A 27108-nucleotide genomic window follows, 5' to 3' on the forward strand; every position below is an offset into this window, starting at 1 on the left:
AAGCGATAGCGACCGTAAATCAAACGTCCCGTACTTTTTTTACAACTAAAAAAAAATTAAATATAAAATCAAATAAAAACAACAAAAAAAGTCGACAGGGCTCTGGAGATGTTGCTGTGAAAACCCTGCAAAAAAAAAAACTAGTTTAAAATATCAAATATCAGACACATTTTAACGCAAATAATACAAGACAAAATTAGATTTTTTTTTTAAATATTTATTTTCAAAATAATTATATTTATTATTTACAAAATTACGTTATGTAACTAACAAACTGTTGAAAATGTGCAAAATTAGCCCCTTAGACTCCGTTTGCCTCGTAAAGAAGACGTCGTACAGAAAACTGAGCAGCGTCTGAAACCAAACACAAAGTTACATGATCACATTAACGAACAGAGTAACTTGGGTCTGTTCTCACACTGTCTGTATATAGATGACATACCAGTGCACCTCCATAACTCAACAGACTTAAGAGAACACACAAAAACGTTCCTGTCGCGACTGACTAAAGAACCGTCGAGACGATCTCATGATGTGAGACTAACGGTGAATCTGTGCATGGAAACTAGATTTAGGACCAGTAATCGTATTTGAAAGTCCAGATTGCATTCGATGGTTTGAATCAGGAAATACTTTTTAGCCTTTCTTGAAGAAGTCCCGGCTGTTCCCTCCCCCAAATATCTACTATCAGCTGATTGTTAGTCGAGCTGTGGAGTTAAACGCTGCAGATGAGAACCGACCGAGCCGACCGATGTTTTAAATGCGACGCTACGCAGACGTGCACAAACATCACAGGTCCGTCCTCTCCGGGACGTTGAGCGCCGTGTTGGAGGGCACGCTGGAGCCGGATGTTCCCAGACTAACAGAGGCCGGGAGATCTACATACACCGACTCCAGCATCGCCTCTGAAGAGGTGGAGGTGGAGGTTGGAGCGAGGCCGGGGGGGAAACCTTGAGCAGCACCCGACTGTGGTTGTGCCACCGGGGCTGTTTGGGAGGCCTGTGCGTTCGCCTGCTGGACCTGAGCGAGCCTCTCCATCTCCGCGTGCTTGCGGCCTCTCCGCTTGCCGAGGACCTTGACGTAGTTGGCCGGGACGAGCCCGGCGGTCTGCCCGTCCACGCTGGCCAGCAGCCAGCCGCGTACCCTGGGCTGTTGCTCTGAACACAGGGGACAACAGAGGGATGTGACAAGAGCTCTTCAATGTGGGGGAAGTTCAGAACTTAATGCAAGACATGCCTTCCTCTTCCACTATCCACAACGAGTTGGATGATGAAAGCTCTATTTGATGTCTTTGCGATACACACCATATGCTTATAATAACACCTGGGCAGGAAACCAAGACTTGTAGTTTTACTCGCGAGGTTTATGCGAATCCTATTACTTGATAGCTTGGCAACAGCGACTTTCACTGAGTTCCTTTCAAAAAATAGCACCTGTTAAAACGACATTGCCGTCTTTAGACTGTTAGTTTTACTTGTCTAACTAAGTAAACACATAAAAACTACATCCAATGCAAACAAAAATGTATAAAATAATATATCAAGGCTCCAGAGTCATTTCTTTTTACATTTGGTTGCACTGGTGCCCTCAACTCCTTCATTTGGGTGCACCCTAAATGTATATATACATTTTAAGGGTAATATTTTTTTTTTCAGGTCGCATTAGACATCGGTAGTTTCTTATTACATTATCTAAATAACTAAAGATTCAAAATTACGTCTGCTTGAAAAGCTCTGCGACACCTTTAAAGCTCATTCATGTGACAACTGTCAGCAAAATAAAAGTTCAGGAACTCTGTTGACTGCAGAATTTATTTGCACTACAGCATCTAGTCCCATAAAGCCTCACAGGTTTTACTGGCACCTTGTTGCTGAATGTGGGTGAGAAAACATCTAGAAGATGTCTTGCTGCCATCTACTGGCTTTGGCAATGCATTTCTACTAGATGTTGTTAAAACACAGGGAAAATATATCTTTAGGGCAATTAGTTGCATAAACTATTCAGCTTTTAATTATTATTATTATTGTTATTATTATTATTATTATTATAGCCGGTAAAGTCTGGGCAGGAAGCTCTATTGTTCCAGCTTAAAGCGGATGACGGATAAAATCCTCAACTGCTGTGTATATCTCTTTAGTTTCATGTTGTAATACTGATACGTGATGCAGCGTATTTTCTAGAAATCAGCTACGAAACAGTTTAAGAATGAAATTACAAGATGACAAACCCAATCAGTCACCAATCAATCAGACTTATGAGGATTATAACAACAGAAAATGAATGTGCAGTGAGCATGAAGGAGCTCTCACCTTTAGGAGCGAGGTTGAGCATGTCTCCGGCCCGCAGAGAAATCTCCTCGTCAGAAGCAGCTGAGAAGTCGTACTCTGCTCGGGCCACCACGTGGTCGTCCTCCCCGCTGGCCCAGTTCGTGGCTGAACAAAAGACACACAGATCACTTTCACTTTTTGCAGCTGGAACTAGAAGACGGTCGGCACAGGCACGAATCACGTCAGTTTGATTTTTACAGCTGTTTTCTCTGCGATAGTTGAAGGTAGTTAAACTGATAAAATCTGCAAAAAGAAGCCCAGTAAAAGGCCTCTCAGGTGTGACCCAGACCTAACAGAGAGGCATGTTTGGGGACAGCTGCACATACGCTGTTGGACAAAAGTCCAACAGCGTATGTGCAGGAACGAACGTGTGGATGTTCAAAGTTTCATGTGAAAGTGACAAATGTTAAACGCGAGCCTCACCGTTTTCCTCAGAGGTGGAGCTGAGCAGTTTCCAGATCAGGTAAGGTCCCCCGAGGACGACGGCAAAAAACAGAAAGATCGGCCAGGACTTGACGGTCTGGTCCTCCGTCGCTGCTCCGTAGCCTCCGGAGGAAGTCGTAGCCAGGGCGTCGCTCGCGCTGTCGGCCCACAAGTCTTCCACCTCGCCGTCGGGTCTCCGGCCCAGCAGCCTCTGCAGCCGTCGGTAGAGGTAGCGCAGCGTGCGCACGAGAGCAAACGCAGACAAAACCCGGGTGAGATGAGAACGCAGCCGCGTCAGATGATTGGCTACGTCCAGCACAGCTCGGAAACTGTTGTACACGGCCGAGAAGGTGGCGTCCATCATCATGCTGACTGAAGTGAAGGCCTGGACGATGCTCTCGATGGACTGGAAGGCACCGCGGCTGCTCTCCTCCGCCTGCTGCACAAACTGGCTCGGAGCGACGTCTTCCGTCTGGAAAGGGCGTCTGTACCCTCCGAGGCCGTAGCCGCTGGCGCCAAAGCTGCCGCCGGCCATGCCGGCGCCGCCACCGTAGCTGTAGGGGCTGTATCCTCCATAGATGGAGCTCCCATAGGGGCTGTAAGAGGAGGCGAAGGAGCTGTGCGACGGACGGTAGGACGGCTGGACGGGTCGAGGGGGCACCGGGGGCGTCATCCTGGTCAGGACAGGAGGACCGGCGGAGGTGGGGGGGCCGACATGTGGGGCGAAGTCTGTCGACCTGTTTGGTGACGAAGTCAAGATACAGGATTATAAACACATGCGGTTTCTTTATAGTCACAATTATTACATAATTGCCTGAATCGCAATTTAGCTGACCTGACCATTTTGCATAATAGTGAAAATCTTTTCTATTTATCGGTATAAGAACACAGGATGAAACTAGATGGAATCATCAATCACTCTTTTGATGACATTATTTCACTGCAGTTTAATTGCAGACAAGTGGAGAATTAGTGCCACCATCGTACATTATTTATTTTGATTATTGGTACCTCTTATTGTCAGTAATTTCTTGTTTTATTTCAGTTACAGGCTTTGTATATTGAAGCTGATATTTGGCAAACAGAAACGGGGTGAATGTGTATTATTAGACTATGATAAGGAAACAACAACAAACAGGAAGAAAACAAGCAGGAATTTCTGGAGAATATCTTATCAAAAACTAACCGAAGTAAAGAACAACATTTGCACATTTATTTCAAGTTCTTGGTAGCCACCGAGTGACGTTTACATCAATTATAAACCAATGCAACACAAAACAGTCCAATCAGAGGGAGTCTGGGAGGATGACGTCGACGCGTCCCGAGGACACGTGACGTACGACGCCTGCTTCATCTGGCTAGCTAGTTAGCCATTTGTACAGTTGTAAGAGTTTTGTTGTGATTTTTGCTTTTGTGAAAAAAAATGGTTCTAATGAATCCAAATGCTGAGTGCATTTGATCATGAGTCCTACTTCCCTATTCGACAAACTGCTTGTTAATGTGTCGACACTAGCCCCTGCTGACTTTAGCATGACGCTAGCTCGTAGGCCAGCTGAAGCCAGTAAGCACGATGTCGGTTTACCTGTAGTTCACAGGTGCACTCAGACCCACCGGGACCCGCCTTTCCCACGGCTTCGGTGGAGGCTGTGGATCCATCTCAAAGCACACGTCCCAACGCAGAAACGACCGGAGCTCGTTCTCCTGCTGCCGTCCTCTCCGGAGTCGGCCGCCCGTCTCAGAGGCTCGTTACCGCCACCAGCTGGGACGGAGTGTCGATGCAGGTGGGAACTAGTGACGTCACGAGGTGTGCCGACGCTTCGAAGCGCGTGTCGAGGCTTGCTTCATTTAGGGGAGGAGCCACAAATGATGACGTCCGAAGCCTCGCTGCCGGCTGTACCACGTGACTGTTTCAGGAAGTGGTTCAGGTGTTGTTTGGAGAGTTTAGAGAGAGAGAGAGAGAGAGGGAGGTTTGACAGCAATATAAACTCTTCAGGCTCCGTTCAAAATGTGGGTTGTTGGTAGAGAGAGAGAGAGAGGAGAGTTGAGGTCAGTTGAGAGTTTGGATAGTTTGGAGAGTTTAGAGAGAGAGAGAGAGAGAGAGAGAGATAGTTTGGAGAGTTTGGAGAGTTTAGAGAGAGAGAGAGAGAGAGAGAGAGAGAGAGAGAGAGTTTGGAGAGAGAGAGAGAGAGAGAGAGAGAGAGAGTTTAGAGTGAGGAGAGAAGGAGGTGATAAGATGGAGCCAGCTAGAGAGAGGAGGATTTAGAGAGAGAGAGAGTTTAGAGAGAGAGAGTTTAGAGAGAGAGAGAGAGAGAGAGAGAGATAGTTTGGAGATGTAGGAGAGAGAGAGAGAGAGAGTTTAGAGAGAGAGTTTGGAGATTTAGGAGAGTGAGGAGAGAAGGAGGTGATAAGATGGAGCCCTGTGGGAACACTTTGATTTGATAACTCCTAATAAGCTAAATCTAACTCTATTTCAGACACATTAGGTTTGCTTATCAAGAACTGTATTTTCCACAGTTTCTTATTTTATTCAAAGGTGAGGTGTTTATTGTGCTCCAAGGAGTTGGGGTACAATAACAACACCTCATCCATGCTGAGGCGTTACCGTGCCTTGCATGAGAATAAGGAGGAAACTGGAGCTTCACCCAGCCAAGGTAAGTCATTACAATATTACAAATACACCATCACAATTTTTCCCTGTTCACTTTTGGTTATTGTGCAAATAAAGACAGGTAACAGACACTGTATTTATTCTCTTTTAACCAGCCACCAGAAAACAAGAGCTGGATGAAGCCCTCATCTCCATGATAGTGAAGGACACACAGCCCTTCAGTATTGTGGATGATGTTGGATTCAGGGCATTTATGTCCAAACTGGATCCTAATTATGTCCTCCCTACAAGGCAGGTATGTATGGGTGCATGCATGAAACAAATGAGTACTTTATTGTGTCTCACAGTTCAGCACTATATATTTTTTCCTTGAGGCTCTGAAGGCCATGGTGGAGGCCAAGTATGAGTCAGCTAAGGAGAAGGAGAAGGCTAAAGTGGAAAAGGTGGCTGCTGTTAGCCTTACTTCGGACATGTGGACATCCATAAAACCAAAAACTGTTGAGAAACTGTTATTTCTGAATAAAAATGAATAAAATGTCCCCTGTCCTGTACATCATTGTCCAAGTTACACAAGCATATTCAGTCCCCTCTTCCTAGTTCCACAAGCACTTCCACTGTCCTCTGCCTGCTTAAGCCCATGACATTTTCCTAAAGTGACAGAAAAACATGATTACACAACCTGCCATATCATATGATACTACCATTTTGGGAAAATTTACACACAGAATACATTCAAAAGATATTTTATTATGCACATATGTGATAATTTATGGACAGAAACTATTTGGTCATACATTTTTGTAATTCATAGTCATTCCCAACAGCCATGACAAAAATTCAATGCATCACATGATGTGGTTCAGATCCAGCTGCCTGTCATTACACACTTGGCCAGTAGGTGGTTTCGTGTGCACATGAAGCTTCGAGTAATGAACCCTTTCTCGAACCAATTGGCTGAAGTGGTTCGATGCCTCATGAGGCTTCATCTCACCATCACTAGTGGAAACCCTTCGTCGGCCTGGATGCTCTGGTCCCTTCACACCACCTGCAGTCTTCGTAATCCTACTCTTTGGAGTCTTTGGAGTCCGATGCAGTGCAGGTTTATCAAAGATCAAAGGTTTCAACGGAGGCTGAAGGGCCAAGAACTTCCTTTTAAACTGGTGAAGGTCTGGACTTTATCTTTCACATCTGCTGCCATGTGTTCTGAAACAATGGGTCCTATCTAACAGTCTAACGCTGTCTCATGATGAATACACAGTCCAGCTATTATCAGTTTATACACTTTATACTCTATCCGTACACAGATCAATATTCCTATTGCTTAAGCATTCAAATTTAAGATTCAATCAACAATTTAGGTGGTGAGTCAAAAAAAAATCCACCACAATTCTTTTAGCTATTGTTCAACCCCTGGAAAACTACATCGTACCTCCAGGACGTGAGCTTCACTCCACAGCTTGATGAGACAGATTTTCTTGCACTCTCGAGAGACAAAGCCCAAACAGAAGGCTGCCATGATGCTCCAACCGCCTGCTGCAACCCCCAAACTGAAGTATGTAGAGCCCAAAGCATCTGCTGCAGATCCTGAACTGCAGTCGTGCTATGGTTGTCAAACCACGGCCTACTGCACAGACAGAGGGCCCGAAGTACCGACCTTTTTGCCCAAATTGGTAACCTACTGTGCCCAAACTGCACCCTGCCATCAAGCAGCCTGGAAACACTGGTGCTGGTTTTGAGATCAATCTTGATGAGACACAACAGGGTTGACTTCAGATCTCTGAATGTCATCAACTTCCGGGAGATGAGGAGGACAAGATCTCTGAACTGGAGCAAGAAAATGCTGCCTTTTGAAACGAGGTAAAGCGGTTGAAAGAACGGCTAAAAAAAAAAAAAAAAAAAAAAAAAAAAAGAGGCGAAACGAGAGACGACTGTCCTTTTTCTTCTGCTCTACAAAAAGGAGAAGATGCAAACAGACGCTTCCCTAAGAGTTAAATAACTGGAAGAAGCTCTCGAAGCAGAAAAGGACAAGATAAAGAAGGCCTGGCTAAAAAAGTGGAGAAAAAACCTCCAAAGTTAAGTTTGCTCTGTCTCAAGTGCAAAGATAGCGAGAAGACCAAAGACATCAGCAGAAAAGGAAAAAAAAGTCCTGTCTCCTTGCCGAGCAGCGAGAGACGACATCCAGTATGCAAGCAGCAGTGATCAAGGAGCAGGAGGACCTGGATAATGAAAGAAGCCAGTGGGAGCAGATGAAGCTCCTGCAGTCTATAAGCACCGTGAAGGAGGGGAAGTGAGAAATGTCTTGAAATGGGTTGATTGACAGACTCCTGAATGTAGACCAGCAGGTGGAGGAGGTCCAGAAGAAAACTCATTACAGAAAACTGGAGGGACCGCAGCTCAGTCTGACCTCTGACCTCTGCTACATATATCCAATCACTTCATCAGTTCATATTTACTCTTTTACATCATTCAGGAAGTGGTTGTTTTTTTTAACAGTTTGGGATCTACAGCTATACAGGGGAAAGTTTGTCAGGGTGAGTATTCATGTAAAGATAAAAGAGATCTGAAGCTTGAGGGTTGCTAATTTTGAGAATTCCCATTCCTTCATATAAAATATTCATTGTTTTATTTAGAATATACTGTACATAAAAAGTGCTGCTACATTTGACATGAAACGTGATTGATTTTGGTGCTGGATGCATGAAATATTCTGAAAGCCTTCAAATACAGGCTGAACTATTTAATGGCATTTTTCTCCACAGAACCTGAGTGAAGTTTTTCCAGTTTATCTGGAAACTAAACAGCCGATGAGAGCAGGAATCATACCTCAAACTGATCGACAGCGACACCTCATCCTGAAAGCACTCTGAACTTAAACATGGAGCAGACTGAATGAGAAGCAGCACCCAAATCTCAGTATGATTTAATTACGCAGGCATTAAGCACACTTTAGAAATAAAATCATATGGCAGATATTGTTGATGCATTAAAAGAGGAGCAGACGTGTTCACTGGGGTTACAATGGTACAAGTTTTTCACAGTATGATAACTGTCTGGGAAAATAGGTATCACTGTATTTAATCATTTTTGTAATCATTATTATTATTAATTACATTGTTTGAAGTCCCAATAGAAGTGCTCTGAACAAACCAGAGCCGTCGGTACATTAAACTCACTCACACCGATGTCAGCAACTGGAGCTGGAGAAGATGGAGCTGGGAAGAAAATTATTTCATTCACGTTCATTTTTAAGGTATCCAAAGTTATCCTGTAAATTTATCAATTTCGTTTCCTCCATTTTCATTATCTTGGTTTATACCGTGATGACGCTGCAACCCTAAAGTACCCCGTGGGATAGTTCAACGTGGTACGGCACAGAGGCGGTAAGGTTTGGGACAGTGAGTGATTCCCAACTTGAACTCCAGAGTGGGCGTCTCTCCAGCCGGTGGCGAGAAGGAAAACCTCTGCAGGAGGGAGGTGAAGAACAGGAACAACTCCATCCTGGCCAGCTGTTCCCCGGGACACGAACGCTTACCTGAGAACACACAAGAGATGAGCTAAAACATAATTTAAAAGATATTAACTGAGATCCCAGGATGTTACTGCAGCTCTGGAACTACTTAAGGAGACAACAGAGACACGGATTGTGGGTAATGCTATGGTGAATGGTTTTCAACTAATGGCCACGAATGACGGAGTATCTTTTGCCAATTCTTGGCTATAACAGTCTGTGAGTGAGTCCTGAAGGATCGTTAACCACTGACTAACCTGCAGAAAAAGGAAGGAAGGCCTCTCTCTTCCTGAATTTACCATCTTGATCCAGAAAGTGTTGAGGGTTGAAGGAGTGTGGAGTTTCCCACATCGACTCATCACGTAGCACCGACTGCAGCAAAAGCAATACTGTGGTGCCCTGAAGAAAAAACAGGACTTAAAACAGTTCATTAAACTGTGGTCTTTGTTCTAGTCATACATAGTTTCATCATCAAAAAGAGGGCAAAGGATACGTCACATTCATAATGTATAAAAGGTTTTAAAGCTTTGCTTCAGTTGATGAAATGATCATCGATTTAGGGATAATCATGAACTTTTTATTACCTGATAATTCACAGACATAGTATCTCCCAGCGGCTCAGATTATTATCGACCATATAATCCTGGATTAGAAGTTATTCTGGAAGTATTTATAAACAAACTTGTCGCCCATCAGGTCGTTCCTGATTTGCCCCTCACTGGTTCTTTGGTTAAGGTTTTTGATTGCCACATGTCAGACGATTGTTACCTGTTGATTGTATACCTTTGGGATTGCGTACTCATTCAGTGTGGTGTCCTTGTTGGCCACGTGGAACAAATTGAGCGGGAGGATGTTGGCCATCCTCTGTATCTCATGGATGACTGCGTTAGTGAAGGGCATGTTTTCCCTGTCAGTCATAGCAGGCTGTCTGGATGAACCAATCACGGCTTCTATCTCCGTATGAACTCTCTCTGCACACAGCGAAAAACAGAAAAACACTGCCACACACGTTCTCTTACAGTACAGGACGGACCTGTGAGAGACCACTGACAACTGAAAGTCAAGGCAAAAGACCAGGGGTGTAGCGCAGCTGAAATTCATTTATGTTTTGAGTGTTTGAAGATCGAAAGCGCATCATCACAGAGCCAATACAAACAAAAAGATTGGGGAAATTTGTTATAACTACATTTGAGATTTATTACTTGATTTATGACATCAACCTGAAGCCTTGCTATATGATCTGCTGACATTTGTGCTGTCAAAGTTACTGCATTACGTGGTAATACAAACTCAACACTTCCTGAATTATAGAAACCCCATATTTAACAAAAAGGCTTTTATTGTGAAACATTTGCAGGAATGTATTGTGACCAAAGTCGGACAAACTGTTGAAAACAACAGAATTCTCTTAACTTTATAAGTTAACTGGTAATCAGATGGGTTGGTAGCGGCTGCTCAGAATGATGAGGGGCGCGGCCATAGGAGGTGACTGGAGGCGGGCAGAGGAGGACACAGAACAAAACACAAGCACATGGCAAACAACAACACAGGGGAATGACATCACACATGAGGAAAGGAGATCTGGGGAAAAAAAGGTAAAAAAACCCCACAGGGTCAGACAGGGATCCTGACAGGACCCCCACCCCTCAAAGGGAGCCTCTCGGCGACCAGACTGGACCGGACCAGGTGGGAGGAGGGGGTCCGAAGGAGGGACAGAGGACCACAACAACAGAAGACAAAGAGTAAGGAAACTTGGGTGGACGGAGGACGGCAATGGGGCAGGATAGACTTGAGGAATCTCTCTGGAGGACGGCCACGAGGCACGGACTTGAGGGACCTCTCCGGAGGATGACTGTGAGGCAGGACGGACTTGAGGGACCTCTCCGGAGGACGATCGTGAGGCAGGACGGACTTGAGGGACCTCTCCGGAGGATGACCACAAAGCAGGACGGACTTGAGGGACCTCTCTGGAGGACGACCTCATGGCTGGGCAGACCTTAGTGACCTCTCCGGAGGACAACTGCGAGGTAGGTCAGACTTGAGTGATACACCCGGAGGACGACCCTGTAGCAGAAAAGAGAGTCGACCACGAAGGCTGAGAGTCACTGGGAGGACGGCAGGAAGCCAACGACGTACGTTCACTCGGAGGCCGGTAGGGGAGCATTGGTTAAGGCGGGACCCCGCTGGGCGCAGAGCAGGAGACCATCGGTGGTGAAGCTGGAACCCTTCTGGGTGTGGAGCTGGAAGGCATCGGTGGCGAAGGCGGGATTCCTCCAGACCCCGAGCTGGAGGTGTGGTGTCGACCCAGCCAGGGACTGAAGCAGGAGCTAGGGGTGTGGTCTCGACCCGGCCAGAAGCTGGTGGCCTAGCGTTGGTGACTCGTCTGGCAACAGGAAACGGAGGGATGACGTCGTCGACCTGGCTGGACGCTAGTGGCCCGGCATCGGCAACCCGCCCAGAGACAGGAACAGGAGAGACGGGGTCGTCGACCCGGCCGGAAGCTAGTGGCCCGGCGTCTGCGACCCGTCTGGAGACAGGAACGGGTGGAATGGCGTCATCGACCTGGCTGGAAGCTAGTGGCCCGGCGTCGGCGACCCGACCGGAGACGGGAACAGGAGGGACGGGAGGAACGTCCGTAGCGGCTGGAAGTCTTGCCTGAGACTGGCTTTGGCAGTGAGGCAATTAAGTCCAAACCTGCTTGACACAGGTGCTGCCGAAGAGCAGCGGGGTCAAGACCAGGCCACTCCTGTGAGTCAAAAAAACCCTCCAGGCATCTCCTTAGTTTGGACATGTTATTCAAAGTCTTAAAAACAGATGGTATAGCAGTCAGCCAGGGCCGTTCTATCACTACCGACTCCACCAACCTGAGACTCAACAAGTGGTAGTCAGGGTTCAGAACATTGGAATAAAATCTTCCCAGGATGGACCTCACCAACAAGAGGTCGTCTGCAAAAAAATAAGTCTAAATAAGAGCATGGCGGAGCTTGTTGGCTGGACTTTGAGGCAGTATCAGGGAGCGTGGCGTCGACCCAGCCAGAGGCGGAAGCAGGAGGCATGGTGTTGACCCAGCCAGAAGCAGGAACGGGAGGGACGGCGTCCTCGACCCGGCTGGAAGCTAGTAGCCCGGCGTCGGTGACCCGTCCGGAGACAAGAACAGGCGAAACGGCGTCGTCGACCCGGCCGGAAACTGGTGGCCTGGCATCGGGAGGTGATTAGAGGAAATGAAGAACCGGTGTGTCAACCTACAACTGGTAATCAGATGGGTTGGTAGCAGCTGCTCAGAATAATGAGGGGCGCGGCCATAGGAGGTGACTGGAGGCAGGCAGAGGAGGACACAGAACAAAACACAAGCACATGACATCACACATGAGGAAAGGAGATCTGGGGAAACAAAGGTCAAAACACAGGGTCAGACAGGGATCCTGACATAAACCTTAAACTATAAATACTCAACCCTCAACCCTAAACCCTAAACCTTCAACCCTCAATCCTAAACCCTCAACCCTCAACCCTCAACCATAAACCCTAAACCCTCAACCATAAACCCTAAACCCTCAACCCTAAACCTAAAACCATAAACCCTCAACCCTCAACCCTAAACCTAAAACCCTCAATCCTAAACCCTCAACCCTCAACCCTAAACCCTAAACCCTCAACCCTCAACCATAAACCCTAAACCCTCAACCCTAAACCTAAAACCCTAAACCCTCAACCATAAACCATAAACCCTCAACCCTAAACCCTCAACCATAAACCCTAAACCCTAAACCCTAAACCCTAAACCCTAAACCCTAAACCTAAAACCTTCACTGACTTAGCTGATGTCACAGCTGTAGTGTTTGAGTGTTTGAGTTCAGGAGGGAGGAAATGGTACAATAGGCAAAATGGGACACCTAATCATGACATCACATGCTGCTTGCATCGCCATTGGACAAGAAAAAACACCCCACCTCAGAACAAAGTAATTTTTAACAAATTACCAAAACTCAGTAAAGCCATTAATATGAGTAAATCCAATGCTGACGTTTGACTTGAAATACAAACAACTTTACAAACATAAATAAATAACCACAGCAGCAGCAGCAGGTTCTGTCAGTCAGATAAAAATCATCCAAGCTTGGTTTGTTTACATTCTGTGGGAAAACCACGTTTAACACGTTACCAATGTTGCTGTGAACTGTGGGTAATTCCCTCAAGCAAAGTCTGCAGAAATGCAGATTTATGGAAAGGGTGCTTTAAGGGCGCAAAATGTCCACCGTCATTGAGTTGATGATTTGACAGTGAGACAGCCCTAGAGGACTTACCGGGGACGCACCTCAAAGTCCCAGAGGGTGGACATTGGGATTGGGCCTCGTGTCACTCTGGTACTTCAACAAATAGCACTACACCCCTGGAAAAGACTCAGGCATGGCGATTATTATGCATACCCACCTTGTGTGTTAGGGTAGTAGATCATGTACAGCAGCCCCCACAGTAAAGTAGTGGTCGTAGTTTCAGTTCCAGCAACAAACAGGTCCAGGGTGCAAAAAGCCAAATTATTAAGCTCAAATCCAGAATCTTTGTCCGCATTCTATCAGTGACACGAGACAAAAATCAGCTCACATATCTCATTATAGATACTAAAAAGAACGAGCACAAAACACGCACCTCTCCCATCTCTATGAGAAAGGAGTCGATGTAGTCTCTCGGTGACGAGGGGTTGAGACTTTCCTTGTGCTCTTCAATCTTGGTTTCTACAAAGTGAATCAGGTTGTGGACCAGAGCTAATATTTTCCGATGAGGACCAGGCAGCCACTTCATCAGCCAGGGAAACATGTTGTACATCTACATAGCAGGAAGATAGTTATCAGATCACCTGACAGTCTGGATTTACAGTGACAATGAAAATGTGGACCCTGAAAGAGAAATGTCCATATTTGGATGAGCTGGGGGAGGAGCCAGCAGTTGATCTGACTGATCTGATTGGAAACCTGATGATACTACGTCCCACCCACCGATAGCTGTAACCTGACTGCACCACAGGCCTGTCAATCAAACAGACTCAAAAACAAAGCTTATTTTATAATTATTGAAAGGGTTATTTTCAGATGGACATCCAGAAAACTAATAAGAAGGAACAACTTGGAGAAGTTTTCATTAACTTAGATTATTATGAGACGAGTTGAATGGAAGCCTATGGAGCAGGAGGCTTTTTGGAGCCGACCTCTAGTGGCACTCGGTGGTATTGCAGTTTAAGGGACATCTGCATTGGCCTCATTTTTCAGACCCGGAAGCTACGAACACTTTTATATAAAGTCTGTGGTTTTAGCCTGAAAATACCACCACTGCTGGAAGTAAACAAAAAAACCTCTCTGTCCATGTTCAGTAAATCCTGTGCTGATTAATATTTGGTTTGTTACACAACGGTGGAAAGTATATTTACTCAAGTGCTACACTTAAACATAGTTTTTTTACTTAAGTTATTCAAATTTCTTTTACTTTACACAGAGCCACTCCCAAAAAAGGAGTTTTATGAGGTCACAGTTACCTTTAACCATCTATACCTTGTCAGCTCATTCTTCATTCATAGTGAATGTTTGGGTAACAATTCCCTGAGATATCACGTTCATAAGAATGGGGTGAATGTTCAGGCCAGATTTGAGGAAAGTCCCTTAACATATATTTGTGTGTTTTTCTCATTTAAAAAGGGTTATTTGTTGCATGTTGTTAACAAAGAAGACTCGCCTGCAACAGAAAACTTGTTTGCACGCGCATGAACTTGTTGAGGTTCTGAAGAAGAGACTGGAACTGCTCATCGCTGTACTCGAATCGATTCTCGAACACCAAACAACAGATAATGTTGGACACGGCATTGTTGATCATTGATTGGGCATTAAAGGGCTTTCCTGTAATCAGAAAGAAAACAATTAGGATCCCATGTCAAAATCTAAAATGTGTGAAGAGCCACAGCTAAAAAAAAAGACTGCAGGAATATGAAGCAAACATTTTAAACCATGGACTTAAGCACCTTTTACAAGGTGTACATCTTATTAGATTCAGGGTCAAAATGTCAGGAGTCCAGTTTTGTCCTCCGTTTTGCCCCCGATCACCTCTCCTCCTGTGTCCCCTGTCTTTGTCTGTGGCCACGCCCCTCACCTCCCGTGGCCACGCCCCTCACCAGTCCCAGCAGATGCAGCCACTCATCCCTGATCACCACCTGCAGGTGTGCTGCATCTCCCTGATCACCTCCCCAGACTATATGTAACCTGCCCCTGCACAACTCTGGTTGTCGGTGCATTTTTGTTAGCCCCCCGTCCGTCTTCCGTCTGCTCCCCGTCAGCTCTCTGTCAGTCCTGTTCCCATTCCCGTTCCTCCGGCCTCTGTGTCTCCTGCGGATATCCCGGTCAAAATCACCAGTCGGTGGAGTTGCCCTCCCGGCTTGGAGGATTGTTGACGCCGTCCCTTCCGCTGGTCTGCCGGCTGCCCTGTTACCCGTGTCCCCCTGGAGCTATCGGTTGAGTTGTCCTCCCGACTGGACGTAAAGTGGACACGCTCGGTGCCACCTTTTGGTTTGTAGTTTTTTGTTTTTGTTTTTTGGGACAATAAAGACAGTATTTTTGGAACTTATACCTCGAGTCTGTGTGCTTGCATTTGGGTCCTGGAAAAATACACCCACCTCATAACACAAAAGGTGTTGGTGTAGGCAAGGAAATGACATGTCCATGCAGTAAACACTATATAAACATAAAACATACGAAAAATAATGTGTAATAGTAAAATAATGTCTTTTTGTTTTTGCCTTGCTGATCGGCGAAACCCTCTGTGAGATAATGGCACTCCTGCTGGACGAACAGCTCCAGGCTCTTCTTGCCCATACCAAAGTTTTTGAGAGTGTGAAGAGCAAATCTCCTCTGCTGCTTCCATCGATAACCATTCGACATCACGAGACCTTTCAGGAACACAAAACAACGTTAGACCAGAAGTAATCAGAGTCTGATGCTGCTGGTTTTACTGAATATGGGTTAGAGACTTCTGAAAACAAATGACAGCACCTTTATTGCCAGATATTGCTTGTATCAGCGGCGTGGAGGGACGATCTGTGAAGTCCGCTGCTTGTTGGACCAGGGCCTGTCTCACAAGCGTGTAGCCATGAACGATCACCGTCCTTCCACCAAAGATACGAAGGGTAAAAATGTTCCCATACTTCTCTGCAAACTGAACACAGACAGCAGATTGGTGTTGTGGTGCAACCAAGCGGCAACCAGCAGTGACGTCACCCGCTGCTTTGTGAACGGCCGCTATGAAGCCTCGAGTTTCGGATTTTGGTCGGCGCCATCTTGCTAGTCCCAAGCGGTTGGGAGCTGGTAGTGACCGTATTTGGAAGAGCTGGGGGAGGAGCCAGCGGTGAATCTGACTGATCTGATTGGAAACCCTGCGATACTATGTCGTGCCCACCGATAGTCATCACCTGACTGCCCACCGGCCTGTCAATCAAACAGACACGCCCTTTTTGGCTTTTTGGGGCCAACCTCTCTAGTGTCACTCGGTGGTATTGCAGTTAAAGGCACTTCTGTATCAGCCTCATTTTCCTAAATTCACTTTTATATACAGTCAGGGGTGCAACACAGAATTGACATACTTCATCAGCCTGATGTGGGTGACTGTTCCCAGATTAATCTCTGGATTTGGCAGGTTCCTTGGACATTAGTGCTTCCAGCCTCTTTAAAAAAAAAATCTTTTCACCCTCAGTTGACATGGACCCAAAAACAACGGGTTACATCTATATATAGTTTGGAGAAGAACTAACAAGTATTTTCATTCTTGATCTACAGTTTTTGTTGATTTACCAATAAAATGTCATAAAATTGTCACGCTCAGGGCTTTTAGACTGACCAATAATCAATTCATTCATTCTTTCATTCATTCAGCCCTACTGTTGCGTAATCATGCTGTAATTCTGTTGCTGTTTCAGACCTGCCCCCTCCCTGCTGCCTGACTTCCTGCCAGTACAATCACCTGACATGACTCTCCACTCTCACCTACAGTGGTGTGAAAAAGTGTTTGCCCCCTTCCTGATTTCCAATTTTTTGAATGTTTAAGATCATCAAACAAATTTAAATATTAGTCAAAGATAATACAAGTAAACACAAAATACAGTTTTTAAATGGTTTTTATTATTAAGGGAGAAAAAAAAATCCAAACCTACATGGCCCTGTGTGTTTGCCCCCTCCTATTAACTGTGGTTTATCACACCTGAGTTCAATTTCTCTAGTCACACCCAGGCCTGATTACTGACACACCTGTTCTCAATCAAGAAATCACTTCAATAGGACCTGCCTGACAAAGTGAAGTAGACCAGAAGATCCTCAGAAGATAAACATCATGCCGAGATCCAAAGAAATTCAGGAACTAATGAGAAAGACAGTAATTGAGACCTATCAGTCTGGAAAATGTTCAAAAGCCATTTCTAAAGCTTTGGGACTCCAGAGAACCACAGTGAGAACCATTATCCACAAATGGAGAAAACATGGAACAGTGGTGAACCTTCCCAGGAGCGGCCGGCCGACCAAAATTACCCCGAGAGAGCAGCGACGACTCATCCGAGAGGTCACAAAACATCCAAAGAACTGCAGGCCTCACTTGCCTCAGTTCAGGTCAGTGTTCATGACTCCACCAGAAGAAAGAGACTCGGCAGAAATGGCTGCATGGCAGAGCTCCAAGACCAAAACCACCGCTGAGCAAAAACAACATGAAAGCTCGTCTCATTTTTGCCAGAAAACATCTTGATGATCCCCGAGACTTTTGGGAAAATACTCTGTGGACTGACGAGACCAAAGTTGAACTTTGTGGAAGGTGTGTGTCCCGTTACATCTGGCTTTACGCTAACACCGCATTTCAGAACAAGAACCTCATACCAACAGTAAAATATGGTGGTGGTAGTGTGATGGTCTGGGGCTGTTTTGCTGCTTCAGGACCTGGAAGACTTGCTGTGATAAATGGAACCATGAATTCTACCGTCTACCAAAACATCCTGAAGGAGAACGTCCAGCCGTCTGTTCGTGACCTCAAGCTGAAGCCAACTTGGGTTCTGCAGCAGGACAATGATCCAAAACACACCAGCAAGTCCACCTCTGAATGGCTGAAGAAAAACAAAATGAAGACTTTGGAGTGGCCTCGTCAAAGTCCTGACCTGAATCCTATTGAGATGTTGTGTCATGACCTTAAAAAGGAGGTTGGTGCTGGAAAACCCTCCAATGTGGCTGAATTACAACAACTCTGTAAAGATGAGTGGGCCAACATTCCTCCACAGCTGGAAAAGACTCATTGCAAGTTATCACAAACGCTTGATTGCAGTTGTTGCTGCTGAGGGTGGTCCAACCAGTTATTAGGTTTAGGGGGAAACACTTTTTCACACAGGGCCATGTGGGTTTGGATTGTTTTTCTCCCTTAATAATAAAAACCTTCATTTAAAAACTGCATTTTGTGTTTACTTGTGTTATCTTTGACTAATATTTAAATTTATTTGATGATCTGAAACATTTAAGTGTGACAGACATGCAAAAAAATAAGAAATCAGGAAGGGGGCAAACACTTTTTCACACCATTGTAATTCCCATTCCTTTTCAGTCTCCTAGTATATACTGTATAGTCTCAGGTCACTTTTATTAAATTGTGACATGAATTTGTAAAAAAAAGATGCCAGGTGCCCAAACTGAAATATTGATGTCTTGTTTTGTCAAATAAGCAATCCAAAAATGTATTTCACTCTCTCAGAAAATGGATTAAAACAATTTATGTTTTTTAAGGCAAGTGGATTAACTGTCTTATTAATTTTTGATATTGAACATGAGTGTGGTGATTGGACATTAATCCGGCACATGTTGGCAGACAAAGCTTTATATGAGATCATGCAGTGACTTCAAATTTTTCTGTAACTGTAGCTTGAGCTCAATATCCAAGTTTTAACAGTCAAGTTATTTAAATTATATTTAAATTATTCAAATCATATTAGTCCTAATTTACAAAGGCAAAAATGCAAATGAATATGAACTACAATATTTATTTTTAGAGTATCCTATATAACTCAATTTCCACCTATTGGCACTTTAATGTTGTACTCTGTGTTCCGTTGGGATGTTGTCTGAACCTGAAACGTTACTTTTACATGAAGGATTTTTAGGTCTAACCTATCTCAAAATGCAGGAAATGATTTACAATGTAATTTTCTTCAAAGGAATGTGGTGTTTTCAGAAGGGTAGAAACATTAACCACATACCTCGTGATTTAATAAGCCTCAGACACCTGATCCACGACTACTAAAATGTTAAAATGAATCTATATCGCTACCTCAGTGAACTGCAGGTGAATTCTGTCGGGTTGGATGCGGTGTAGGTCACCAAAGAAAGGAAGAGCCCACGGTCCGGGAGGAAAGTTTCTCGGCACTCTGTTCTTTACAACTTCAGTCAGCAGCAGAAAAAGGCAGAAAAAGATGAAGATAGTGATGCTGTCTATCCACTCGAAGCCAAGGACGTCGTATATTGTCTCCATGTCTTCGCCTTAACTGCGCTGCTACTGCGAAGCAGAGGTCAGTCGGGCAAAAGTTGGATTTGCACCCAATCCTTTATAACCAAATCCGCATATCAAGGGAAGACCTGGTTTACCTGACCTTCAAAATAAAAGCACGCGTGTTTACTTTGTGAAAGGTAAACTATCTGTTTAAAGTCCAGCACTCAGCTGTATTATGCTGAGAACACACATCATGCTGGTTCACCCGCAGATGAACACTCCGTCAGTGTCCGACTGTCTGCGGTGGTCAGAGGTGTGCACAACACTAATGAGCATGATTTTATGGGAAGTTAATTGACATATTTTTAATAACTTGTGGCAATAGCATGATCCTCAGATCATTATCAAGTAAAACTATAGTCTGGGAAAATGGGGGGATTGGTGTGTGTGTATGTGTGTGTGTGTATGTGTGTGTGGGGGAGGGGCGGGGGGGAGGTTATTGATTTATTAACACGTTTTATATATCTAGTGCTATGACTGATTTATCTGGAACCTTTTTGCAATTTCCAAATTAGCGTACATTAGTCTCCTGGTTTATTATCTGGATAGCTGGTATCTTGGAGGACAACAATGAAGCACTGGCCATTAAGTTGGTGTACAAATTTCCATGTCTGAAGGATGGTACAGGCAGTGCTCACGAATGTTAATCCAACTATACACTATACCAGAAGAAATGTTAATGATTTTGTGTCTGTTATAAATGAGTTGCAGACCTGTTTAAACAAGACGCAAGCCAACACAAACATGCTAAATCAACATATGGTGTCCTTTTGTGATGTGTTTTTGTATGGGGAATTATTTAAAATTGGTCTCATATAGCACAACTGTTTTTGATAGCTAAAATTAATTTAATCTATTTGATGTAACTGTTAACATCCTACCTGTGGGTTTAATAGGCCTTCAAGGTCTTTCAATGACTCTGACAATATTGGATCTATTTGCTATTTTTCACACAACACTGTCGGTTACATGTGGCACTGCTTTCACAACATAAATACTCAGTATACAAAATGTCTGGAAAACCTGTCATTAAAATATTTACAACAGCTCCAAAGCACCACCTGTGCTGTTATGCAAAACATACAAATACATACAAGCCATTAAAGCTCTGAATATTTATAGCAGCCAATCTAATTAATAATTTTTTTATGTCAACATACTGTATGTACTTTTTGAATTCCCTCCCACCTATTCCAGCCTGCTCCTTTAATGCACTTTTCACTTCTGTCCAACAGAGGGTTGTGTAACACCGATGTTCTTCAATGCACGCTGCCTCCAACATTACAGATAAAAGGGAATTTCCCCCTTCGTAGTACACTGTGGTTGAACTAAGAACTCGTATTTTCATTGTTAACTAACTAACATTCAGCCACGCTAACGACACCATTTTAACATTTTAGCTGAAAGTTAATAAGACCGTCCTGACGTTTGGATGTTTGCTTCACTCAGAAGCTGAAATGTTGAGATAAAATACAACAACATCTGCTGTCCTCACACCACAACCCCAAAGAGAAGAGAGAAACCTGATTTCCTCTTTCTACAGTTGACTATAAGGTAAATCTGAAAACGTCTCACAGTAAATAGTTCAACTGTTTCACGCAATCAGACACGCTGACAACAAACAAATAAATACAAAATGTTTGTTTCCACTATTTCTGGCGTCAATCTCCTTTTTATTGCCACCAAAGATTTGAGATTTCTCTAAGATTTGACTTGAAGTAATGTGTGTGAGTTTGGTTTGAGGATGCGTTCACGAGCCCTCAGACACGTCAGTTAACGCTGTGGTAAGGTGTGTGAGGGGGCGGCTCGTGCCGTGAGCGTGAGGAAAGCTGCTCTTGCAGAGTCGCGTGGAGGTGTACGGTGTGGTTTTAGGAGGGAGTCCTGCTATGTCAAAGTGTTCTTGTGTAGGCTGGTGGGTGCAGAGCTGTCACATTAGATTGTCTCAGGCAAGGACGACATCCCACAGTGTAGGAGGAGTGTGCGACTGTGACGTGACTTTGTGAGGATCCCGGGTCAGAGGCGGGAATCCAAAGTGTCGGCCTGCGGTGGCGCTGTGTGTGGGAACATGCTTGAGGTGATGATGGCGGTCCTGATATTTGGGGTTTTGTGCTGTATGCAATTGTGACCTTTTGTATTTCAATGATTTGAAAAGGTCAAAAAGCAGTGATAGATCGTTATTTTTAAGGAACTAACCGTAGAAATGAAATTCATAACATTTGAACAAATTTAAATGTGCACATGCAAACAAGACGCCCGTATGGGATTGTTGGACGTGACTATCAGATTTTGTAACTTGACCACAAAGATGTGCAGGTCCATCCCGGACCATCCCGGTCTTGTTGGACGGGTTCCGGTCTGCACCATACTGGGAAAACCATGTATAGAGTCGTTGTCATTATGAAAAAAAGTGGTTCCCAATCCCAACATAGGGGTTGGGCACCGGCAGAGGGTCACAAAATAGATCTAAGGGGTCCCGAGGTGATTACCAAGATAGAAAAAAGCACTTAATGACAATTTTAAATTCAAAATGAGTGTATATTTTTCATAAAACAATTGTTTCAGTTTCAACATTTGTACGTTGTCTTTGTTCCAATTTCAATTTCAGATGGTTTTTACATAGTTTGCAAATCATCACAGTCTGTTTTCATTTACATTTTGCACAGCGGCCCATCTTTTTTGGAAACAAGCTTCTCAAAAAGGGAAGATGACCTTTTTCAGTTACACGTAAGTTTAGACAGGACACAGTTACCTCGGCTTGGCTTAGTGCCACAACTGGAAACGGGCACGGCAACCTGGCATCACGCCGGTCCGCTGGAAGGCGGCAGTGTCACGTTTTGCTTCAAATCGGTGTGAAAACACGTGGTTAGGATTAGGATTAAAAGAACGTCCTGTTTCTGGTTCAAAAAAGATTTCGTTAATGAAATCCAAGTCACTTTCTCGCGGACCAAAATTGTGGTCTCTGGGTGAGAGTCTGTTGTTTTACATGACCTATGTCACATGATCTGCATCTACTTTTCATACTGAGGTGACGCTGACCGTAACGCTGACACGCTGTCCTCTAGTGGACGGTTCAGTATATTGCACACTTTGGCACAATAACAGGGCTGGAGAAGCAGCACGCCCACCTGCACCTCTGAAGCTCACTGGTTATATCTTGTTTGTTTGAATCACACAAAAACTGAAGCGTTGTCAATCTTATCAAATTTAGCAAGTAAGCAAATAAGCAAAATGTCTAACTTTTCCTTTATTTAAAACTAAACGGCATAAATCAAACGATGAAAACCAGACCAGATTAAAAGTACATCACGCTTTTAGCCATAATCTGTATGATATTGATAACAATGAAATAAGGCATGAAAATAGTTCTGAGTTCTGAGATAAACAATCTTGTCTTGTAAGAATTCACCAAAATACAGACGAACCAAGAGAAGCACCTTCGTGTTTTCTCGAAGGACCGTCTGATATTTTAAGGTGAAAATGTCGCACAACACATTTGGCAAAGACGGAAAAAATATTTGCTGGGGCCAGCCACAAACATTCCCTGAATATTCCTGTGTTTATACAACCAGAATTGACGGCTGATCAACAGGTCATCGCCGGTGACGTCACATCTCTACACTTTAGATTCAGCCTCCGAGTCCGACCAGACCTGTGACGTCACTCGGACCCGGCCTTCCTTCTCTCGCTCTGAACTTCCAGTGTTCCTGATGTGTTTTTGCTGGGCAGCACGCTGGACTGGCCTGAAAGTGATGCGGGTACTTTTTTTTTAAACACGCTAGTTCCTCCTTCCTGTGTGTGTGTGTGTGTGTGTGTGTGTGTGTGTGTGTGTGTGTGTGTGTGTGTGTGTGTGTGTGTGTGTGTGTGTGTGTGTGTGTGTGTGTGTGTGTGTGTGTGCGTGCACATGTTCACTGTATATGTGGGTATCGCACAAAGTGTACAAGCTGGGAGGGAGAGATCGAAATCTTTACAAAAATGGAACTGTCGAGAGAAAAATGTGGCCGGGACAAACAAGTAGATGTTAGCGTGTATTTAACATCATCTGCCTCCACCACAGCGTGTTGTCAGGGTTGTGTGGCTGCTCGTCAAAAAAAGGAAGTACAGCGATTGACTGACTCAAACAGGTCAAGCCTGTTGTGTAATGAGGCCACATGATCATAAGTTACAATACCGAGCAGAGAAAAGTATGAAAAAGCAATACTTATTGAAAGACTGATACTAAGAGAGTCATAATGGTGTCTTTGGCTAAATTCACTCCTTCTGATCAGTGTCCTTCTAAAAATAACTAATTCGATTTTAGGCCTCAAAAAGCGGTATGTTTAGGGGTGTGTCTGGTTTGATTGACAGGCCTTGGGTTGATGGGCGTATGGTGTTCTCCAGTTCTCAGATAGAGTCAGATCTACTGCTTGATCCTCCCCAGTTCATCCAGATATGGTCACTTCAAAAAGACGAGAGCGACGTAGAAAATGCGATGAAAATACAGAAAATCAGTGACCGACAAAATGCAAATTAAATGAATTTATTCTCTAGTTACACGCTTTTAAATGTGCATGTAAAGCTAACTAGCACTGACAAAACATTCACAGCTGAGGTAGCAGTATGAAGTGGTTTCTACATACAACATGTATCATGATATGTATGATTGCAGCAGTTTATAAGCTGTTCAGAAAACTTAAATAAAAATTGAATAGTTTTATAAAGTCGAGAGAAATGAGAGTTTTGTTTGTCCTCACTGGGCAGGAAGCGAGTTCTGGACTCGCAAAATGTCACGTACATCTCATGATGCGCGCTTGGACATCCATCCACACTTAAATATCCAGGGTGAGGAATGTAATGTTGAGCACAATGAACATTTTAAAAAGAAGATGGCCACTTCATGTTTTGTCATAAAATCCTACCATCAGTGAAGAGGGCTGAAAACATTTCATCGTATAACAGAGAAGGCAAAAAGTCAACTCTGTTTTGACCAAATATGAAGTTACTGCTAATTTGTAAGGCACGTATCACAGCAGTGATTATTCCATTAGGAGCCGTAAAGAGGGATACTCATTTTACTCACTCGTGTATAAAATGAGATTTGTAAAAACAACGAGGCCACACATTTCTATTATCACACAGATACACACTGTTACTGGTCAAACGTTCGCAGAGAGCTGTGTGGGATTTCCCCGGCTATGAAACATAAGTCAGGTCTTGCATGAGGAGAATTCTCGCAGCACATAAGGCGCAATACCTATAATTAAAATGTGCTGCAGGAAGTTTGCAAATTGTAGGATCAGAGAATGGAAGTAATAACTGTTCTGGATATTTCACAGAGAAAGGTTCAGTGGAGAAGTGAATGTGGCATCATTCATTTGATCCAAAAGAAGATGATTTACGATTGTTCTTTTGGAGTTTGTGTACAAACTTGACATGATAAAGTTCCTTTAATTGGAGATAAAGTTGATCTGAATTTAAGGAGCAGGACCACACCTCAAACACTCCCCTTCCGGCCATGCGCCTACAAATACCTGCCTATCCGGCACCTCTGTCTGCTACTGGTGTACGAGCGCTGCTCCAGTTGTTCGCGGCCCACCCAGCCTCCCTCTCGTCCTTCTACTTTTCTATTCCCTCCGTGATTCTTATAAGTATCTTGGGGATCTGTAAGGCCCGAGAGCCACAGTGGATTCTCAGCTGAGCCTTTCCCCAAACCGCATGTCTTGATCAGCTCCAACGCATACCACCGTACCATAATCGATAAATTATGTTCATACCCAATCGAGGTGGAGGTGGTCCTTGCTTGTTAATGAACTATACAAAAATATATGGTAATATTTGTAGGGAGGATATTGTGTCAGATCATATAAAGCAGATTAAGGTGTCATGGTCCAAATACCTTATTTGAGAAATAAATATTTACAGAGTAAGACAAAAAATTATGTTTCCATATTAATGAGAAAAAAATGAGTTTCACCTATTATGAATACACAAATGCAATGAAACATATGAATACAAATATATGCATATTAATTCAAAAAATGAATATTATCCCAAAAATATGTTAATAAATCAACAAGGAAAGTGAAAAAATACTATTAAAATCTACTGTTGGTGTATTTGACTGTAATTTTGCTGTTAAACAGTGATGATGAAACTATCTGCTTGATGTAGTGACATAACAGCAGCTTCATTCAGGCCGAGTGTGACTGAGTGACGGCGTCAGCAACCATTTTCAGAGAGAGAAGAGTTTGTAAAAGGAAGCAGGGGGGGGGGAGGGGGGGAGGGCGGGGACAGGGCAGCAGAAGGAGGGGCATTACTGGAAATAGGTGGCTAAACAGGTCTATCGAGTCTTTTCCAGGAGACGGGGAGGAAATGTTGCAGCAAGCAGTGAGGTCAAACTGAAGGAGCACAGACTTCACACATGCATTTGTTTGCATTGTGAAAATGTTCTGCCACATGATTGCAGCTCCTTGCAGAAATGTCCTGATGAGTTACTTCATTGTGAGGACATTGTGTCTTCTTTTTATTTACTGATGTCGCAGTTGTTAATGTCATCTCATCTCGCATCGATTCCTCTTCCTTAGTTTCCTCGAAGTCCTCGTTGTCTTCCTTCAGCTTGGCATCGTTGTTAAATCGTCACCTACTGAAGATGGAAGTATTCATTAAGAACTATATGTCGTGCTTGAGCCTTTGGGTTTCTGCTAATGGGTGTCTTCTGGCTGATTTAGCCCTTTTCAGCTAGTTGTTTTGTTTTTTTCTACCTGGAACAACACAGTTTTGGTTCTGCGTCACTTTTCTTGACGAAGTAAGCTGTTAGCTGGTTCAGACAAACGGAGGTAAAAGGAGAATCAAATGGATTTAACATGAAGCAATCCTATAAAAATACAATTAAATGAATGCTAAGCGCCAAGAGTTGAGGCCAATATCACGCCAAAGCATGGAACACACTTGTTGTGTCCACTCGGGGATACCGGGTCAGTGTCACTGACAATCGCTGGTTCTGATTTTGAGGGGTACAAAGACAAACACACAACTTTTACCTGAGAGAGCTTTTCTTCAAAGTAACATAAATGAGAGAATGAAATTCTCCGTCCTGATCACGTGGAAAAGTTTGCGAACACACAACACGGAGAAACTGGCTGTTGCAGGTGGAAACTTCTGGAGTCTTTATTGTGTTTTGATATCAGACATTTTTATGACCGGCAGCTTGTACAAAGGTAAAAGATTAAAGATTAAAGATTAAACTGAAGGTTCAATAACAAGCGCGGTCTGCAGATGAGTCGGACCAGTGGCACAAAACCGATTTACCCGAGATTGTTGACTGTATCTGTGCACTGAGGTTAAAACCAGGGTTCACTGTGGTTCCTCACGAGGAGACAGGAAGGAAGCGACATAAAGCATTTCTTCTCCGTCTCCCGATATGAGAGAAAACAAACATCGTACAGTTGTCGTACATCCTGGGTTCCTCGGTAATGACGCATCAGGACACACTGATTGTACAGAACCTGATCCAAATTTATCAAGAAACAAGATTCAAATCTAAATGTTGATTTGTCACCTGATCAGTATTCATCGTCTCATTGTGACGGAAACGTTAAAAGGTACTGATGTAAATATCAAATCACATGTTGGATGTTTCTTTTAGACATGCACCTCACATCTATAATACTGTTTATGAGTCAAAGCTGAAAAACAAAAGTATGCTGTGATAACTGCTTTTT

General features: G+C 43.9%; 2 protein-coding genes across 2 annotated transcripts; both read right to left on the minus strand.

The window, feature by feature from the left end:
* Positions 1-201: 201 nt before the first annotated feature.
* pex13 (peroxisomal biogenesis factor 13) lies at positions 202-4448 on the minus strand. The gene is made up of 4 exons (XM_069725498.1): positions 4333-4448; positions 2751-3487; positions 2310-2432; positions 202-1157 (listed from the first exon to the last, which is right to left on the minus strand). The coding sequence occupies exons 1-4, from the start codon at positions 4404-4406 to the stop codon at positions 790-792; spliced, it is 1302 nt and encodes a 433-aa protein (XP_069581599.1). The 5' UTR covers positions 4407-4448; the 3' UTR covers positions 202-789.
* A 3814-nt stretch (positions 4449-8262) lies between these two features.
* Positions 8263-19393, minus strand: LOC138637055 (cytochrome P450 2J4-like). The gene is made up of 9 exons (XM_069725497.1): positions 19193-19393; positions 15898-16060; positions 15645-15794; positions 14591-14751; positions 13514-13690; positions 13298-13436; positions 9650-9837; positions 9124-9265; positions 8263-8890 (listed from the first exon to the last, which is right to left on the minus strand). Exons 1-9 carry the CDS (start codon positions 19391-19393, stop codon positions 8715-8717), a joined length of 1497 nt encoding a protein of 498 aa, XP_069581598.1. The 3' UTR covers positions 8263-8714.
* Positions 19394-27108: the final 7715 nt, after the last annotated feature.

This window comes from Brachyistius frenatus, unplaced genomic scaffold (assembly GCF_029030835.1).
Source record: "Brachyistius frenatus isolate BFR_SWC_R1_liver_20210118 unplaced genomic scaffold, ASM2903083v1 Contig_427, whole genome shotgun sequence".
In the NCBI taxonomy this organism is placed as follows: domain Eukaryota; kingdom Metazoa; phylum Chordata; class Actinopteri; family Embiotocidae; genus Brachyistius; species Brachyistius frenatus.

Bases quoted from the DNA above. Each gene is read 5' to 3' on its own strand.
- pex13 (XM_069725498.1), bottom strand. From the start codon at position 4,406: ATGGATCCACAGCCTCCACCGAAGCCGTGGGAAAGGCGGGTCCCGGTG. The intron at 2,433-2,750 runs GTGAGGCTCGCG...TCTTTTGTTCAG, and splicing joins CTCCACCTCTGAGGAAAACG to CCACGAACTGGGCCAGCGGG. The intron at 1,158-2,309 runs GTGAGAGCTCCT...CCCTGTGTTCAG, and splicing joins GCTCAACCTCGCTCCTAAAG to AGCAACAGCCCAGGGTACGC.
- LOC138637055 (XM_069725497.1), bottom strand. From the start codon at position 19,393: ATGGAGACAATATACGACGTCCTTGGCTTCGAGTGGATAGACAGCATC. The intron at 15,795-15,897 runs GTGCTGTCATTT...TGTTCCTGAAAG, and splicing joins AGCAATATCTGGCAATAAAG to GTCTCGTGATGTCGAATGGT. The intron at 9,838-13,297 runs GTGGGTATGCAT...CGCTGTGTGCAG, and splicing joins CTACTACCCTAACACACAAG to AGAGAGTTCATACGGAGATA.